This window comes from Sciurus vulgaris (assembly GCF_902686455.1).
Source record: "Sciurus vulgaris genome assembly, chromosome: 8".
Classification (NCBI taxonomy): domain Eukaryota; kingdom Metazoa; phylum Chordata; class Mammalia; order Rodentia; family Sciuridae; genus Sciurus; species Sciurus vulgaris.
This window is the reverse complement of record NC_136468.1, coordinates 153,460,873-153,479,805: the sequence shown is the minus strand read 5'-3', so window position 1 is coordinate 153,479,805 and position 18,933 is coordinate 153,460,873. Positions and strand designations below refer to the sequence as shown.

At 51.2% G+C, this 18,933-nt stretch overlaps 1 protein-coding gene across 1 annotated transcript in view; it reads left to right on the top strand.

Annotated features, from left to right (window-relative positions):
* The window catches only part of POLE (DNA polymerase epsilon, catalytic subunit), a 42,787-nt gene that overhangs the window by 14,101 nt on the left and 9,753 nt on the right, over positions 1-18,933 (top strand). Inside the window, exons 21-38 of the mRNA XM_079149441.1 lie at positions 1,831-1,979; positions 3,063-3,155; positions 3,351-3,495; positions 5,093-5,250; positions 5,595-5,790; positions 7,260-7,474; positions 8,430-8,532; positions 8,944-9,024; positions 9,151-9,273; positions 11,940-12,152; positions 12,341-12,550; positions 12,919-13,062; positions 17,259-17,399; positions 17,582-17,735; positions 17,813-17,919; positions 18,063-18,239; positions 18,330-18,553; positions 18,649-18,869. Of these exons, the coding sequence (XP_079005567.1) occupies positions 1,831-1,979; positions 3,063-3,155; positions 3,351-3,495; positions 5,093-5,250; positions 5,595-5,790; positions 7,260-7,474; positions 8,430-8,532; positions 8,944-9,024; positions 9,151-9,273; positions 11,940-12,152; positions 12,341-12,550; positions 12,919-13,062; positions 17,259-17,399; positions 17,582-17,735; positions 17,813-17,919; positions 18,063-18,239; positions 18,330-18,553; positions 18,649-18,869 (2,854 nt within the window). The remainder of the gene's footprint in view (positions 1-1,830; positions 1,980-3,062; positions 3,156-3,350; positions 3,496-5,092; positions 5,251-5,594; positions 5,791-7,259; positions 7,475-8,429; positions 8,533-8,943; positions 9,025-9,150; positions 9,274-11,939; positions 12,153-12,340; positions 12,551-12,918; positions 13,063-17,258; positions 17,400-17,581; positions 17,736-17,812; positions 17,920-18,062; positions 18,240-18,329; positions 18,554-18,648; positions 18,870-18,933) is intronic.

Sequence of the window (18,933 nt, the reverse complement as noted above, 5' to 3'; positions counted from 1 at the left end):
TCTCACTTACCCCTTTCCCCATCGATGAACCGACCATTGGGCTGCTTCCACCTTTTGACTGTTATGCATCATCCTGTGTATGTGGCATACAAATACCTCTTCAAGAGATTCTGCTTTAAATTATTTTGGATAGATACCTGGACATAGAATTGCTGGAGCTTATGGTAATTCTGTACTTAACTTTTTAAGGAACTGCCCTGCTCCTTCACTTTATTTTAGTGAAGCAATTACTGAGTTACTTGTTCATCTGTCTTCCTTCCCTCGTCAGATAAGCCCTGAAAGTGTAGTGCCTGTCTGACTTCTTCAGGGTCTAAAAGGATTCCTGGCATGTAGTAGACATTTATAAATACCTTAATTTTTTTTTTAAATACCAAACTTTTAAAATGTTTTCCTCATGTTTGTGGAGAATGTGCTGAAATGTTTATGGGCTTCTCTGCATTTCTTTATCTATGGCTTCTATCAGAATCCCCTGAGCCATTTCCCTTATACTGACAGAAGCAGACAGACCTGGCTCCTCTAGTCACAGGACACCAAAACTAACCAGGTGGGCCCAAGCCTCATGCACCCCACAGTAGGGCTAGCTGAGACTCCACCAAGCCATAACCCCCGAGCTCAGCCCATTCCTCCACCACAACGGCTCAGCCTCTTGGATGTGTGGCAGGAGGGACAGAGGGCATGACCTGCCCACATGAGCATCCTCCCATCCTGCTGGACCCCAGACCCCTCAGCTGGCACTGGGGCCTTGTCAGGCCCTATACTCCAGGCCCAGCATGTGTGATCTAAAGACTTCTGACCTCCTGTAAATTCTGTGGATACTCAAGACTTTACTGAGTGCCTGGAACATCTCAGCATGGGGAGCAGAGGCAGAGGTCTGCTGAGACCAGGAGAATGCTGCATGTTGGGCCGTGGCAGTATTAACTCCCTTGTTGCAGCATGGGAGAGGGCCAGTGGGTGTAGGTGCGAGTGGGCTGGACTTGCCATCACCTGATTTCACTGGGGCACCTCTGGCAGGGTGTTTGTGCTCACCTTTAGGTGCAGTTGTGTGGTTTTTGATAAAGGCATTTGATTGTCTCACCACCAAAAATCACTGGGAACATTGGGACACAGCATGGTCCTCACTCTGCCTTGCAGCATCCATCTGCCAACACTTGCCATGTCTGACGAGCATCTGGGTTCCCCAAGTACTGTCATGGGGGGTGGCTGTAGTGGTTGTGCCCACTGTCTGCCTAGCACAGGTCCTTGGCTCTGCGATGGTGCCTTGTAACTGCTTATCAGACGCACTGAACAGGGGTCAGCTGGGCAGCAGGGAGAGCCATCAGCGGTCATCAGCTCTTTTCATGTGTTTGTGCCTTGGGTTTACAGTGACCCTGAATCTAAGGTGTGTGGGTGGATCGTTGCTGTAACAGGTGTTTGCTCCAAGTCTGCTCCCACGAGGGAGAATGTCACGTGTTCCCTGGTGTTTGGAACTTCTGCCTCATGCCTGGGCCATGTGGTGGGGACGTGTTGGAGACACCTAGTCAAGGTTACATGTGGACTTTGGCATGGGCCTGCCTCCCGAGATATCTTGGTCACAGTGGAAGTGTTGTGGAGGAGGAGGAGAAGGCCCTGGGGTGCAGCCAGGGAGCGTTCAAGTGGATCTGCTGAGACCCTCAGGGCATGAGAGGGAAGGAATACAATGTGGCTGGTCTGGAGAGTGGTCTTAATCCCACTGTTGCCTCCAGGTTTCTGTAGATTTGAAAGCTTTCAAAAAGTCTGAAAACTCTGGGCTGTTGACCTTGTAGCCTGTGAGATGGGAGAACCCATGAGGTGCTCAAGGCTCACGTGTTTCAGGTGTGGAAAAAGAAGCTGTCCGCGGCTGTGGAGGTGGGCGATGCGACCGAGGTGAAGCGCTGCAGGAACATGGAGGTCCTGTACGACTCGCTGCAGCTGGCCCACAAGTGCATCCTCAACTCCTTCTACGGCTATGTCATGCGCAAGGGGTATGGGCTGCATCAGGTGCTTGGGGTGAGCAGCTGGTGGAACAGTGAGGTGTACCCACAGTTTGGGCTGGGGGGTCCAGCACGTCGATTTCTGTAGACTCAGGCTCTGGGTGGGATTGGGAGGCCACAGAGAGTCGGGGTCATGTTGGCTAGAAGGAGATGCAGGTTGCCGGACACCTGGTCTGAACACCATGGGCTGCAGGTGCACCTCCATTGATTTCAGCATACTGTGTCATGTGGTGTCATTGCTTGGGAGTGTGGAAAGGGTTGGGTGTTTGCTAAACAGCACCAGATGCATTGAAGGGTGGGCAGAGGCAGGGACCGACAAGGGCCATAGAGCTGGCTGCAGAAGCCAGAATCTTAAAGCTACAGTGGACACTATTTCCAGGGAGAGTAGGAAGCAGGTTCAGGTGGTGGTGGGCAGTGAGGCCTGAGCTGTGTTCCTTAGACAGGGCTGGTCAGGGTCTCGGACAGCAGATGAGTGGCCTGAAGGCAAGGCCAGGCCTCTTGACTGGAGGTATGGCAGATGAGAGGACTGTCAGCTGGCAGCTCTGGATAAAGCAGGACACTGGCCCTTGCCATTGATTTTGAGTGAAAGATACATTTATTTGATGTTTTTTGACAGAGTGGTATTTTTAATGCTGCTGGGGCAGAGGGAGTGGAGAGGCTGAGGCAGGAGGTGGAAGACTGACCCAGAGCAGGCAGTGTGGTGGGCTGACTCAAGGCTGAGGGCATCTGCCAGGCAAGGGCCTAAAGTCTTTTTAGAGGTCCGAGGCGGCGGGGCGGGGCAGGGTAGGAAGGGCTTTAGTTGGGGCTAGGTTGAAACTGCTTCTGCCATGCTGAGCTGCTGCTGAGGCAGCATGCTGTACCCTTCCAGAACTTTGCTGAGCCTCACTGGGATCCCTGAAGTAGGAGTGGAAGCGTCCTCGGGGCCATGCCAAATCCTACCTCAATTCTGTCCTGTTTCAAGCACGCGTGGCTGCTGCCATGGTCCATCCCTCCGGGGTCCTCCCTTGCCTCCTCCATTCCTGTGGTGGGAATCCCATGCCAGTCCCACCTACTGCAGCTGAGTGTCTTCCCCAGGGCCCGCTGGTACTCCATGGAGATGGCTGGCATTGTCTGCTTCACAGGGGCCAACATCATCACCCAAGCCCGGGAACTGATCGAGCAGATTGGGTGAGTGGGCGTGGGTCCTCAGCCAGGGCTCACACAGAGGATGGGGGACCTTGGAAAGATGGACAACTAGAAGATCTTGCTGGAAAGATGGCTGGGTTTGCTGTCGTTGTGTTCGAGGGATTTGACACTTGGTTCTCAAGTATATGGGGCTACCACCTCGTGTCCATGAGGCCTTACTCCTCTCTGTCTGTAAAGGAGGCCCTTGGAACTGGACACAGATGGAATATGGTGCGTCCTGCCCAATAGCTTCCCAGAAAATTTTGTCATCAAGACGACCAATTCAAAGAAACCCAAGGTGACCATCTCCTACCCTGGGGCCATGTTGAACATCATGGTCAAGGTGAGTCTGGGTCGCAGCAGGGCCATGTCTGGTCCTAACTGCTGGCCTGGCCCCAGCGTGGCCACAGGCAGCCCTTGGGAGGGTGATTTCCCCAGCTTCTTACAAGCCCCTCACTCATATGCTCGTCCTCCTAATGCTAAGTACATCCTTGCCTGCTCGAGTCTTCTGGCCCGAGGGTCTGAAGTCAGGCTGCCATGTGCAGAAGTGACCAAGTGAGTTCTTCCTTCTGCAGCACAGCACCCACACTATTTTAGCTCTTTTTTTTTTTTTTTTTTTTTTCAATAAACTTACAGAAAACCACAAAAGTAGTAAAAGAATTCTATGTTCCCTCTAGCCTACTTTCCCTACATTAACATCTACATAAACCACAGCACAGTCGTCAGGATGAAGGGGCACCTGTTGGTGCACCCTGCAACTAAACCAGACTTCACTGGGGTCTCCTGCTTCTCCCGCTGCTGTCCTTCCTCTGTCCTAGAGCCCATGCCACTTCCCTCCAGCCTGGACCATGCCTTGGTCTCCTAGGGAGGCGTTTTGTTGCCTGAGCTTGATCTGGAGTGTTGTCTGTTGTTTCTTATTATGAGGCTGAGATTATTAGGACTTTCTGGAAGGACCACCACAGGGATAACACCCCCACTGAGTCCTGGGTGTGTCATGTCAGCATTTTAGGGACATTGGGTGGGTCACCAGGTATAGGTACCATCTGCACATGCCAGACCTCTCCACTGTGAGGTTCCTTGTCTCTGCTGCACACGCTGTTCTCTGCTTAGGGATGACACCCAGGGAGAGAGGGTCAGGACCTCTTCCTGGAGGAGGAGCACAGAGCCTGGGTGAAGTTGGAGCCACCATAGTGGTTAAGGAGAGTTATGGAGGGGAGGGTTAGAGACTTTGCCAGTACCCTGTTGCTCCTTAAGCTTCAGCACACTGACCCAGGCACCAGTGGTCATCTGCCTCCACCTGGATTTCCTGTGGTGGACTTTCACCAGGGCAAGGTGCTGTTTCTCCCAATTCTTCCACTTGTATTAATTGAAAATCTGTAGGAGTTGTCAGCCTCCTCCCGTTTATTCCCTTGTTTATTCCTTGCCTTATTTATTTGCGTCAGCCCATAATATATGGGCATTATCATATGAGGTTATGTGCAGTCTGAGCCATGCTTCTTGTGGCTCAGTGCCCTGTTGGCCGGGCTCCTTCACCTCTCCCGTGTGCTCTTGGGCATGCTCTCTTTGGTTTTTGGCTTTTGTTTTTGGAGCACTTGTTTCTGATAAAAGACCATGCAGTCTCGTGCTGTGTTCTCCATGTTCCAGCCCTAGTCAGGTAGTTCTCCCGAAAGCCCTCTCCCCACCTGAAACTGGCAGCCATGGTGTTTTTCCTGGAAGGTCATAGGTGGGAACTCTCAGCTTAGAACCTGTACTGGGTAGAGTGCACTACAGAATCAGCAGGCTGCTGTGTGTCTCAGGGTACCCTTCCTTTCTGCTGCCAGGTTGTGATCATACAGAAGAGCCCCTTGGTTTGCTGACCTGTCCATACCTTGAGGGACAGCATGTGGCTTCCAGGTTCAGGCCTTTATGAGTGAAGTTGCCCCTTCTCACTTGTTTCTCAGGAAGGCTTTACCAACGACCAGTACCAGGAATTGGCAGAGCCCTCCTCACTTACCTACATCACCCGCTCAGAGAATAGTATCTTTTTTGAAGTTGATGGTCCCTACCTTGCCATGATCCTTCCAGCCTCCAAGGAGGAAGGAAAGAAATTGAAGAAGAGGTAGGGCTCTCACGGTCTCTGTGGTCTGGAGGAGATGCGTTGTGGTGGATTGGGCTCCATGAACCGTCTGGAACTCGGGGCCTAAGCAAGCACACACAGGCCTGGGTGTTGTTTGCTTGCTTCTCTCCCTGACTTGACTTGAGAGAAACTGGACCCAGTGCACTGGCACTCCTCACTGCTGTCCTCTGGTCTGAGTTGGTTCTGGAGTTAAGACCCTTCTGTGGATGGAGTGCAGCTTGCCGCCTGACGTGTGAGGGGGTGAGAGCTGGGTGAGGGTGTGAGAGGCCAGGCACAAGCCACCGGTGCCCCCGCGAGGTTTGGCTGTGGCGCCCTTCTTTTTTCAGGTATGCTGTATTCAACGAAGATGGTTCCCTGGCTGAGCTGAAGGGATTCGAGGTCAAACGCCGTGGGGAGCTACAGCTGATTAAAATCTTCCAGTCCTCGGTGTTCGAGGCCTTCCTCAAGGGCAACACCCTGGAGGAAGTGTATGGCTCTGTCGCCAAGGTGGCCGACTACTGGCTGGATGTGCTGTATAGCAAGGTCAGGGCCACTTCCCTCCCCACTGGGTCAGAGGACCAAGCATATCGTGCAGTAAAGGGACCCTTGTGCCCAGGCTCCTGGAGAGCAGATGGATGTGGCTGACCCTTAGCACTGGTGTCCCAGAATTCCCCCTCGGCTTCTCTGACCAGTGACAACTCTGAAAGAAGCATTTTTAAGTTAACATGATCAAAAAAGGAATCATAAGAGGAAAATTTACCAATGACCACATTTACTTTGATTTTTAAAGTCCCTGTAGGCCCTACACAGGCACACAAATCCTGGTTTGTTTTGTTTTTGTTTTTTGTTTTGTTTTGTCTTTTCTTTGTTTTTGTACTGGGGATTAAACCCAGGGGTGCTTTACTACTGAGTTATACCCCAGCCCCTTTTTATTTTTTTCTTTTGAGATAGGGTCTTGCTAAGTTGCTGAGAGTCTTATTAAGTTGCTGAGACTGGCCTCAAATTTGCAAACCTGCTTCAACTCACAAGCTTCTGAGATAACAGATATGTACCACTACACCTGACTTAATTTTTGTAACTTATTCCCTCCATTGCAAAAAAATACATAAATGACAGTGACAGATATTCCTCAGAATGTTGGGCTGCTCCTCTACTGCCATGTACCCTACATGTACAGGCTGCGTGCCACCTGGCAGCTTGCACCCCACCTCCTGAGGTGGTCCACTGCTGTCAGCTGGATTCAGAGCTCTGCCATCACCACTGCTGCTGTGTGCCTCTGCCTTCCCTCCCTCTTGTTCTGTTTCAAGCATTAGTCTTTCTGGGTGAAAGGAATGTTGAAATATTCTGGAACATTTTTCTGGCTTTCTTGAGCTGAGCAGATCTTATAAGCAGCAGTTGGGGAACAAGTGTGCCAAGAAACAGCTACATCAGCCAGACATGGTGGCACAAACCTGTAATCCCAGCTGCTCGGGAGGCTGAGGCAGGAGGATCATAAGTTCAAGGACAACCTCAGCAAGTTAAGCCTTGTCTCAAAATACACAGGGATGGGGGTGTAGGTCAGTAGTGGAGCACTTGGCCAGTGTGCGTGAGGCCCTGGGTTCAATCCCTAGCACCTGTACACAAAAAAGACAGCTGCACTGGCATCGTGGGCACCTCACTGGGCCAGAATGCACAGTTCCTCTGACGGCCCCAGCAGCTCCCCACTAGCCAGTGTCTCTCTGCTTCCTCAGCTCTTCCCTCTTATGCAGAGCAATTCCTCCCCTTCTCTGCAGCCTTGGTGCTTCTCACCCATGCACATTTCTTGTGCAGCTTAATAAAACAAAAACTCAAGTTTTGTGTTCCTTTCATTAAGGTATTAAAATGAGCAGTAATATGAGGGCCTTTCACAAATACACAGCCTGCCTTTAGCTCCCATACGGTCCTGTGGGGTCCTGTGGGATCAAAGCCCTGGTGAGCTCAGGTTTGATCCTTGGTGTCTGCACTGGTGCTTCATCCATTGCCTCTTTCTCTAGGCAGCTAACATGCCTGATTCTGAGCTGTTTGAGTTGATCTCTGAGAACCGCTCGATGTCTCGGAAGCTGGAAGATTACGGAGAGCAGAAGTCCACGTCCATCAGCACAGCAAAGCGCCTGGCCGAGTTCCTGGGAGACCAGATGGTCAAGGATGCAGGGTTGAGCTGCCGCTATATCATCTCCCGCAAGCCTGAGGGCTCTCCTGTCACTGAGAGGTAAGGCACCTTCAGGAGTGGGACTGTGGCTTTGCAAACTGGCACTGGTGGAAGAAGAAGGCCTTGCTGGGGTCCTGGTAAGACCTTGAGGGGGTTGTGAGTCCAGAGAACCTGGGTTTGGGGAGTCGGCTCCTTTCTGTCAGGGGCCTAGAGGCAGCACATCTTGGAGGGTCAGATGCAACTGTCCTGTCACCAGGTCAAGATCAGGGTGAGGTCTGGGTCAGGCATCCCAAGATGACTGTCTGGTAGGAGTGGTCCCTTGATGAGCCAAGCAGAGTGCTCTAGTCTGAGGAGCTCCCTTCACTGTCACCCAGTTCCCTGTGCTAACAAAAAAATGCCCTCCAGGCCTGGAACACATCAAAGGCAGTTGCCAAAGATTCCCTTCCTGCAGGGACGCTTTGGTGTACACAGGCTAGAGCCATGCAGAGACCACCCCGAGGGAGCAGGAGGGAGCTCTGACTTCCTATGGGTGGTGCACAGAGTAAAGGGCTGGTCCCTGGTGTGCTCATGGTCGAATTTCTACCAGGACCTCAAGAGCTGGAGTGGTTGCACACGGAGCCTTGAGAACAGCTAGGGGTGGGGCAGTGTACACTAAACCCGTCTTTTTATCCATTTATTTACAGTAAAATATATATACACGTGTATGTATATGTATCAAAAAAAACCTTTTAATACAGGGGGATGTTACTTAGTTACTGAACATTATAAACATAATACATATTATGTATTATACATAATTATGTTTAAATAATTATGTTTAATATAATAACATAATTATGTTTAAACATAATTATGTTTAAAACATATTATGTTTATATACATAAGATAAAATTTGTGCTGAATAACATTCTTTAAAATGTATGTTGTAAGCTTTTAAAACTCTTATTTCCATGTAGGTTTGATTAGAGGTATCGTGGGATCTGGGTGATTCTCACTGTGATTTTCCCTCACCCAGGGCCATCCCACTTGCCATTTTCCAAGCAGAGCCCACAGTGAGGAAGCACTTTCTCCGAAAATGGCTTAAGAGCTCATCCCTTCAGGACTTTGATATTCGGACAGTGAGTAACAATTTTTTTTTACTCTTAACAAGTGTTAGAGGAAAGCTAGTGAAAACAGGGCAGAATATGCCTGACTTGGGTCTTCTATCTTATCTGGAGTCTTCATTCCTGATTTCCCCCTTTCTTGTGTGTAAGAGGTGAAGAAATAGAATATTTTAGGGCACAAATGGAAAAGCTAAATTCTGGGAGGCCCTTCAACTGTTCTTTTGGATAGAATAAAGCTAAGCGTACTGGCTCAGCCACCTGCTAGCTCCTGATTCTGGAGGAGTTATTCAGCTCCCTCCTCTGAAGTGGGCACCTGGCATCATGGAATTTCTAGGGCGCAAAGTGTTTAGCACGGTGCTCGGTGTGGGGTAAGACTGAACAAAGAGCTGCTCCACTGCCACTTCTCACTGCTGTCCACGCACACAGATTCTGGACTGGGACTACTACATCGAACGCCTGGGGAGTGCCATCCAGAAGATCATCACCATCCCTGCGGCTCTGCAGCAGGTGAGGGTGAGAGCCAGTGGGCCTAGCCAGGCTGGCTGGGAGGCCATCAATTCATCAATTCTCTGGACTCACAACCAATTCAAATTGATCAATTCAAATTGATCCCTGCCTGATGTCCTCGTGCAGGTGAAGAACCCAGTGCCACGTGTCAGACATCCAGACTGGCTGCATAAGAAACTACTGGAGAAAAGTGACATCTACAAGCAGAAGAAGATCAGTGAGCTCTTTGTCCTCGAGGGCAAGAGACAGGTAACAGACCTAGCCAGGACACACAGGGCGCCAAGGTCCTGGAGCCATCACCCATGATATTTGGTACCACCTCTGAAGTGCTCTATCCCTGCCTAAAAATGTATACCTTGGTACTTCATTCTTTAATGCTCTTCAGTGTTGACTCTTGTGTAGGAAGAAACAGATTGTGAGTCATCAGGTAAAGGTAAAGAGCTGTCTTACACTTAAATATTGAGGTATAGGAATGAGACCTGGGAACGTGAACAGATCACTGCACCACGTAGCTCCGTTTTCCTAGTATATGTGACATTCTTTCCTGTGGACACACTTGGAAACACTGCAGACAGTATAGTGAAAGGGTTAGCAAAATTCACAACAGTGAAGAAAAGTTTTCAAGTGCTGAAAAATTTAAAGACTTCACGTGTCTCATTTGTAAGAGCTGTACCTAAGAAATGAGGGTGCAGAAGTAAATGCACCGGGTAAATGTTATCCAAAAGAAAGCCAGTATCACTGTATTAATGCAGATAAAATAGTGTCTAAGCCCAAGAACATTAGCAGACATAGGATAGTTAAAGCCCAAGAACATTAGCAGACATAGGATAGTTATTGAATAATCCTGGAAGTTTCAGTTCACTGGGAATATGTAATTCTGATAATGCAGCCTCAAATTCAGTAATGTAAAATTTTACCTGGTTACAAGAAAAATTGGTAATTAGTTTTGGAATTTTTAACTCTCAACTGATACATTGAGCAAAAATTAGTTAAAATATATGAAGTTGGAATGACACACTTAACTAGATTTAGTAATCAGCTAGAAGTAGTAAACAAAATCTTACACTCTATAAGTAGAGAACGCACATTCTTTCCAAGAACACAAAATAACAACCCTATGTATACTATAAAGTAAGTTGTAACACGTTCCAACTAATTTAAATGTAGAGCATGTTTGGAAATTAAGAAACAATGCTTATAAGCCACTCATGGGTCGAAGAAGTCATAAAGGAAATTAGCACTTATAACTGAATGGAAATGCACTCTGGAGATTTGCAGTGTGCAAAGAGTACTTGTGTGCACATTTCCATGTCTAAATACACGTCAGGGAAGAGTAGCAGAGAGTAGATTTTAGTTAAACATTGAGAGTAGGTTTTAGTTAAACATTGCAGCACAGCAAATGCCCACAAAACTTAGCCACTTAAATAGCACGCGATGGAGGTCATACTCTCTGAGGGTCAGGAACCTGCATGACGTGGCTGGGTCCTCAACTCAGGGTCCCACGTGCAGTCGAGGTGTTGGCTGGACTGGGTCTTGCCGACTGGAGAGGAGCTGCTCCCAAGGTCCCTCCTGGGTAGCCACTGACCTGGTTTCTTTCTGACTATCATCAGAGTGCTCCGCAGGGCACTGTGCAGGACAACTCAGCATGGCAACTGGCACCTTCAGAGCAAGCCCCGAATAAGAGCCAGACAGTGTCGGCAAGCAAAAGTCACAGTGTTCTATGCTGGTTTCAGGAAGCCCACCACTGTGTGCAATCTGTTCACTAAAGGCAGGCCACTGGGTGTCCACACTCGGGAAGGGAGTCACAAGTGTGAATGCCAGGAGGTGGGGATCACTGAGCCACTGCAAGGGTGCCTGCACAGGTGCCAGAAGATGCCAAACCCCACAGCGTGACGTATCCAGGTGGCAGCCACAGAGAGTGACGGGTCATATGAAGTGTTGGGACATGGCAGGTGGGCAGGTGGGAGCTCGGTGTGCGAGGTGCAGGCAGCACATGCAGAGGTGGGCACGGAGTTGAGGCTCATGGTTCTGAGGAAGCAGGAGCTAGCTGTTCTTCATCTGGAAAGAACAGAGGCTGGTTTATCCCTCTGACGGGAGCTCTGCTGCAGTTAAGATAAAGGATGTGCCTGTGCATCAGCAGGTGCCATCACAAAGACATGAGGTCGATGCCACAGTTGCAGAAGAGGGTACACCACATATCCCTGTTTAACAGCTATGGTGCTTGTTGTTTGTGGTCAGGCAAAATAGCATGAAAACGTGGGGAGTGAGGCCACTCCTGAGAGCAGCATGGTAGGAGGGGGAAGGGGGGCCTCAGTGGTTCTTTGCAGTGTTTTATTTCTTAGTTGAACGGAGCATTCGCTAGCAGTCCTGGCAAAGTACAAACACACACTGGTGGTGCTTGAATGGCATCATTTTCTGAACTTTTCTATTTGTCCTGTTGACTATTAAAAGTTAAATTGGGACTGAGCTTGTAGCTCAGTGCTGGAGTGCTTGCCTAGCATGTGTGAGGCACTGGGTTTGATCCTCAGCACCACATGAAAATAAATAAATAAAATAAAGGTAGGTGTCCATTTACAATTAAAAAAAAAAAAGTTAAATCGGGGCTGGGATTGTGCAGTGGTCGCACACTCACCCAGCATGCATGAGGTCCTGGGTTCGATCCTTAGCACCACATAAAAATAAAGGTATCGTGTCCATTTACAACTAAAAATTACATATATATATAAGGATCGAACTCAGGGCCTTGTGCTTGCAAGGCAAGCACTCTACCAGCTGAGCTATCTCCCCAGCCCATATTTTTTAAAAAAAGTTAAATTAGGCTGTAAGTCTCCATCCCATTTCAGTAATGTATCAGGCTCTAGAGGTAGAGTTTAAGGAAGGAGCTCCTGCATGTTAAGGCAGTTGGGTCTTTACAGATTGTGATGGCACAGGCCCCAGAAGACAGCCCCAGCTCAGGTACTCCCGACATGGAGGACTTTGGCCTCACAAAGCCACCCCACTCAGCAGTCCCTGTCGCTACCAAGAGGAAGCGAGTCCTGTGGGAGAGCCAGGAGGAGTCTCAGGACCTCACGCTAACGGTGCCCTGGCAGGAGATCTTGGGGCAGCCTCCCACACTTGGCACCACCCAGGTGAGAAGCTGGGGCGACTGGAGGGCCGTGCAGGGACCCATAGGTAGGTCTTGGTCTCTGGGGAAGTTGGGTGTGATGATACATAGTCATCACAGAATGCGTGGAAGCTGCAGAGGCTTAAAAGGCTGTCAAGGAGGGATGTTTCTGCTTCACAATGTGCCTGTTGGCTGTGTTGCTATCTGTCCCAGGAAGAGTGGCTGGTCTGGCTCCGTTTTCACAAGAAGAAATGGCAGCTGCAGGCCCGACAGCGCCTGGCCCGCAGGAAGAAGCAGCGTCTGGAGTCTGCGGAGGGTCTGCTGAGGCATGGGGCCATCAGAGACGGGCCTGCCACAGGGCTGGGGAGCTTCCTGCGAAGAACTGCACGTAGCATTCTAGACCTTCCCTGGCAGATTGTGCAGGTGTGGGCCTTCACCCAGGCAGGCAGGTGCCCCAAGATGGTGCAGGCATGGGCCTTGATCCAAGCAGGCAGGTGCCCCCAAGATGGTGCAGGTGTGGGCCTTGATCCAAGCAGGCAGGTGCCCCCAAGATAGTGCAGGTGTGGGCCTTGACCCAGGGAGGCAGGTGCCTCCAAGAAGGTGCAGGTGTGGGTCAAGGAATGCCAGGCTAGCCCTGGGTCTGAATGGAGAAGACAGATCTTCAACCTTCCTGCCTGTTGCAGGGGTCCTGAGCACCTTTGCCTGGAGCAGGGCTGAAGGCTACCTTGTTGTGTCTTGTTCACAGCCATCCATGTGTTCCGTGACATGCTATGTGTGTCATTTCCTTTCAGATCAGCCAGACCAGCCAGGCTGGCCTGTTCAGGCTATGGGCCATCATTGGCAGTGACTTGCACTGTATCAAGCTGAGTATCCCCCGCATATTCTATGTGAACCAACGAGTGGCCAAAGCAGAGGAGGGGCCTTCCTGTCGGAAGGTAAGGGGTCTGCTGTTGTTGCCATCACACCAGCGGTGGGGACACAGAGACGACCAGGAGCATGGGCTTTGCAGACCTGAGGTCCTAGGAGCTGTGTGGTATTGTCTCCATCTCCTAAGTACCTTACTGGGATATGGTTAGGATCACTTGAAACAGTGTCTGAGGGCTGAACACAGAACCTGGGGGGGTTGAGGCGCAGGAGCTGCTGGGTCACCGTCCTTGGATGTGGGGTGAGTGGGCTGGTAGACTTGTGGGCACTGCCGTTGTTAGTAGCTTTGGGATATAAATTCACACACCATGCCATCCATCCACTGAAAGGGTGCCATTACACTGTTCTGTGGCTTTAGTGAATTCACAGTGGTGCAACTGGAGCCACATTTGATTTTAAGACGTTTCATCATCCTAAAAGGAAGCCTGTCCTCTCATGCCCAGGGACCTGCACCTAGCCTGTGTGTAGGCTTACCTGTCTGGCAGTCCCTGTGATGAGCCCTGCAGTACATGGCATTTCTCACTAAGACCCATCCTCTCAGAATGCTTTGGGGAATGTCGCTAGTTAGCATGTCAGCAGGCTCTTACTGCTGTCTCAGACGAAGTCCAGGTAGCCCAGTGTGCTGGCTCAGCCTACTCGGGTCTCAGGTTGTCCTGTTCATGCTTCCTGGATGGATGCTGCAAGCTCCATGACAACTGGCACCTAGTTGAGGAGGTGAGTTGTGACTATTTGTAGCTGGAGAAGGTCTGTCCGGCAGGTGAAACGTGCCACCTAGATAGTGGGCAGAGGTCCTCAGGGCCACAGGGGCTGAGGATGTGAGGGGATCCCCACAGCCCTCGAGAGAAACAGCACGGTCACACAGGAGAGCCTCACTAGCAGAACCTTGCTTCCTTTGTGACACCAGCTCTTCTGGAGAGAAGCAAACCTGTCCTCAGCCTTTCTCCAGGTGGCAGATGTTGGTACCCACTGGAGAGCCTCACCTGGACTCCTGGTCTTGTGTGGGCTCTAGGGTGAAGGCTTCTGGTCCTGCCCTCTGTGTTCAGAGAAAACTTAGTGTGCACCAGTCAGAAGTGGTTTGGTTTTTGGTAGAGCTGGGAATTGAACCAGTGGCCTGAGTATGCTTGTGTGTGTGCCCTATGACTGAGCCACAGTCCCAGACCAGACGTTTTTCCTTAAAAAGCAAGAAAATTGCATATTATTTTCCCTTAGATTATATTAAATTTCCAAGGTAAGAAGCGGTGAACGAATTTTTCCTCTGTGATCTTCTGAAGTATCACTTTGACTGGGCATGGTGCTCGCCTATGACTCCAGGCTAAGGCAGTCGGACTGCAACCTTGAGGTCAGCCTGGGCAACCTGGTGAGACCCCGTTTTAAATGATTTTTAAAAAGAGCTGGGGATGTGTCTCAACTGTAGATTGTCCCAGTACTAGAAAAATATATGTATTACTGTGGACTTGGGGATACGTGTTAATATTTTAAGATCAATTAGCCAGATCTCCCCACAACACAGTGAGTACATAAGGTATAATTTATAGTCAATGTGACTTAAACACGTGGTTTCGCTGCCTGTATCACCCATGTCACTGCCCAGGCCAAGTGTTTCTATCCCATGCAGCCAGGGTCTGAGGCCTGCACCTCTGTGCCTGCAGATGTTCATATTAGCAGGGTGTTTTGCAGACAAGACAGTCATGTGAGACCTACATTATCCCATATTGGACCAGCAGGATCCCTTCAAGAGGCTCCTGGGTCTTGTCTTTTTAAACAAGCTGGATTTATTTATCTTTTATCTGTTTTTCCTGTTAGTTTTAAGAGGAATTTGATTTTTTTTTTTTTTTTCATTTTGATTTAATTGCAGTAAACTCAGTGCTGTGCCATGCAAATTATCCTGACTAGCACTGGGACTTGCTGTGTGTAAGGTATCATGGCCCTCTGCTGGGTGCTCAGGCCAGCTTCTGCTGCTCTCCTGGCTGTGGACAGCTGGACTGCCCCAGCTAAAGCCTAAATGGGTGGCTTGGCATGTGTCTGTGTTTGTGGAGTCTGTCAGGGTACACTGGACCTCTAGGGAGCTTTATTTCTCAAACCACACGCAATGTGTCAGTACAGTGCTCGCCAGCAGTGTTGAGAACACGCAGAATGAGATGGGAATGTCCTTTTCCGTCATTCCTGTTTCACACTTCCCAGGTATGAGGAGGAGAGAGACTTTGGTATTTATTTTTCCAGCTCTCTTCTAATTTACACATAGTAGCAGTCTTCCCAATGAGGTTTTTCTCAAGCAGCTCTCGTTCCCCAGTGCTGTGTGAGATCAGAATGGAGAACAGTGTTCTGTCACCCGTGTTCCTCGCGCCGTCTTCTCCACCCGAACCTGGGTTCTGTCCTCGACATTGCTTTTCCTGAACGCCCTCGCAGTAGCTGGTGTGGGTTCCTTCTCTCCCTTATTTGAGACCCCCCACAGGGATTCCCCTAGAGAGGCCAGGGACTCTTCAGTGGTCTTGCCAAGAATGACCTCTGCTTCCCTGTTGCCTCCTCTTTCCCTGACCTGTGCATTGGCTTCCTGTGTCTGGCCGTAGAGGGTAGAGTGTGATTGCTCCATTATCAAAGGGCTGTTTTCAGGTGGATGGTTTCTGCCAACTCGTCCTCAGACTCGGACAGTTTTCTCCCTCTTTTGGCTGCTGCTGAACCCGTGCAGGTTGCTGTGTTCAGATGCCAGTTTTCCTGTCAGTTCCCTTTCACTCTGTTCATCCAGGTGAGGCTCTTGTCCTGAGCCTGGTGGGAAGCAGCTACAGCTACTGGTCAGTTGCTGCTGGTCACAGTGTCTGGGTCATCCCAGGCCTGTTCCTCCTGACTCCCTCCTCCTTTGAGAGTCGTCCATGTGTTCCTGGTTGTGGTCGTTAGGTCAAGCAGCGCATGCATTCCGGGTGTTTTACATGTGCTATTGAGACTTCAGGCATTGCTTTCCGGGCCGAGGGCAGAACCAGACCCAGTGCTCTGCCACTGAGCTACACTCCAACCCTTTCCATTTTTTATTTTGAAACAGTCATGCTGAGTGGTCCAGGCTGGCCTGGAACTTGCAGTCTTTCTATCTCAGCCTCTGAGTGCCTGGCATCAGAGGCATGGACCACCACACCCCGCCGACCTTGGGTATTTAAAAAAAAAATTTAGAGAATGTTGAGGCAGCTACCCAGTTAATTTCAGATCTCAGATTCTTTCTTACCCTCTTTGTGCAAAACCTTGTGTTGGCTCAACCTTTCCTGAGTTGCTTCATCTGCATAGTCATGCACAGCTCGGGGTGAGCTTGTCACTCATGCTGGTCTATGTGCAGAATTAGGGTCCAGTCCTCTTCTCTCCAGGATTCTCTCACATAGCAACTCCTTTCCAGCTCTCTGACCAGGAAAACATGGTTTCTCTCCGTGTCTGCCACTTGCACCTTCCTATTAAATCCAAGAGAGATGAATAAACTGGGGCCCTCCCCAGTCTGGTCTTGACACTTGTCTGATCCACGCCCAGGTGTGCCAGGGCAATGGGCTAGGTTGCAGACAGGCCAAGGAAAATGCCTGGAGGCAGCAGGGCAGATGGTCGGTCACTGGGGAAAGCTCCTGAGAGGTCAGCACTGCTCCGAGCAGAGCTCGTGGTGACAGCTCTCCTCTCCCTCCTGGTGCTCGGCCCAGTGGTAGCTGGAGGAGCGGCTCCATCCTATCCAGGGCCCTCCATTCTGTGCCCCTCCCCATGCAGGGGTGTGAGAGTCAGGTAGCAGAGGCAGGGACGCCGTCAGCACCAGCTGAGTCTGCTTGTCTGACCAGCATCCCAAGGAGCAGTTGTCCTGGTGCACGAGCCAGAAAGTAGCTGTCCACAGATGAGACCAGCTGCCCGGCTCCCGGCACACAGCCAGCCAGTGCCCTTCAAGACGGCACACGGATCTTCCAGCCAGGCCTGCTCTCGCCGTTCCCTGACGTGGCTGGGTTTGGAGAATAGGGGGCATTCAGGGACGTGGTGTCCACTGTCCCCTTTGCTTTAAGGACGATAGAGTACCCCAGTCTACAAGCGCTTGTCTACATTTGGAGGCCGCAAGTGGCTTTTTTAAGTTATGGTCAGATCTTGTAGTTGTGACAGTTGGGAAAGGCAGGCGGACACCACAGGCACTGGAAGTCCTAGGACTCCATTAGTGTGCCCCTTGGAGTCCAGGACAAGACCATCACCATATTGTCACCAGGTGAATCGCATTCTTCCTCGTTCCAACATGGTCTACAATCTCTATGAGTACTCGGTGCCAGAGGACATGTACCAAGAACATATCAACGAGATCAACACGGAATTGTCAGCGCCAGATATCGAGGGCGTCTACGAGACTCAGGTAACTCTCCCAGCCACGCCCAGCTGGACCTGGGACAGCAGTGATGATGGACTGCCCCGGAAGGTGGGTCTCAGCAGGCCTGTCAGAGGTGCCACCCATGGGTGGCGTTTGGGTGACCCAGGGTGAGCTGAGGGTGCCAGAGCTCTGTCAGCCCTCGCGGGCCTGTCTGCCCACTCTTCCAGGTCCCGTTGTTGTTCCGGGCCCTGGTGCAACTGGGCTGTGTGTGTGTGGTCAACAAACAGCTGGTGCCGCACCTCTCGGGCTGGGAAACGGAGACCTTTGCCTTGGAGCACCTTGAGATGCGTTCTCTGGCCCAGTTCAGCTACCTGGAACCAGGTGTGGCCCGAGCCTACTTCCCTGCCCACTCTCCCGCCTCCCATATGCCCTGGGTGACATCACACTTCCTTCCACAGGCAGCATCCGCCACGTCTACCTCTACCACCACTCGCAGGGCCACAAGGCACTCTTTGGGCTCTTCATCCCCTCACAGCGCAGAGCATCTGTGTTTGTGTTAGACACTGTGAGTCCCTGGACAATGGGCAGCAAGAGCTGGTGGGTCAGCAGGACCTGAGGAGGATGTTCCTCCTGCCCTTGAGTTGGTGCAACGGCAGGGCCCCCCCTTCATCCGTGCAGGAAGGGGCTCACACAGCTACTCTTGTCCAGGTGCGCAGCAACCAGATGCCCAGCCTCAGTGCCCTGTACTCAGCAGAGCACAGCCTTCTGCTGGAAAGGGTGGGCCCCGAGCTCCTGCCACCCCCCAGACACACCTTTGAGGTTCGCGCTGAAACTGACCTGAAGACCATCTGCAGGGCCATCCAGCGCTTTCTGCTGGCCTACAAGGTGAGGGAGGTCCTGCTAGGGTCCTGCTGTGAGAGACCCCCACTCTGAGGTTCTGTCTACCAGGCCCTTTCTTCCTTCTGCCCAACACAGGAGGAGCGCCGGGGACCCACCCTCATTGCAGTGCAGTCCAGCTGGGAATTGCAGAGGCTGGCCAGTGAGATTCCTGTCTTGGAGGAGTTCCCACTGGTACCTGTGCGTGTGGTCGACAAGATCAGCTATGGAGTCCTGGACTGGCAGCGTCATGGAGCCCGCCGCATGATCCGGCACTACCTCAACCTGGACACCTGCCTGTCACAGGCCTTTGAGATGAGCAGGTGAGGCAGAGGCCAGCAGCCAGGGCCAGGCCACTGCCATGGCAGGTGAACATTCCCTGGGCACCCGCCTAAGGCTGACCACACACCTTGCACAGGTACTTCCACATTCCCATTGGGAATCTGCCAGAGGACATCTCCACCTTTGGCTCCGATCTCTTCTTTGCCCGCCACCTCCAGCGCCACAACCACCTGCTCTGGCTGTCCCCTACAGCCCGCCCCGACCTGGGCGGGAAGGAGGCCGATGACAACCGCCTCGTCATGGAGTTCGAGGACCGCGCCACGGTGGAGATCAACAGTGCTGGCTGTTACTCCACAGGTGAGTGAGGGGGTCCCGTCTCACCAAGTCCTCTCACCAGTTCGAACTCAGTGCCTAACTGCGT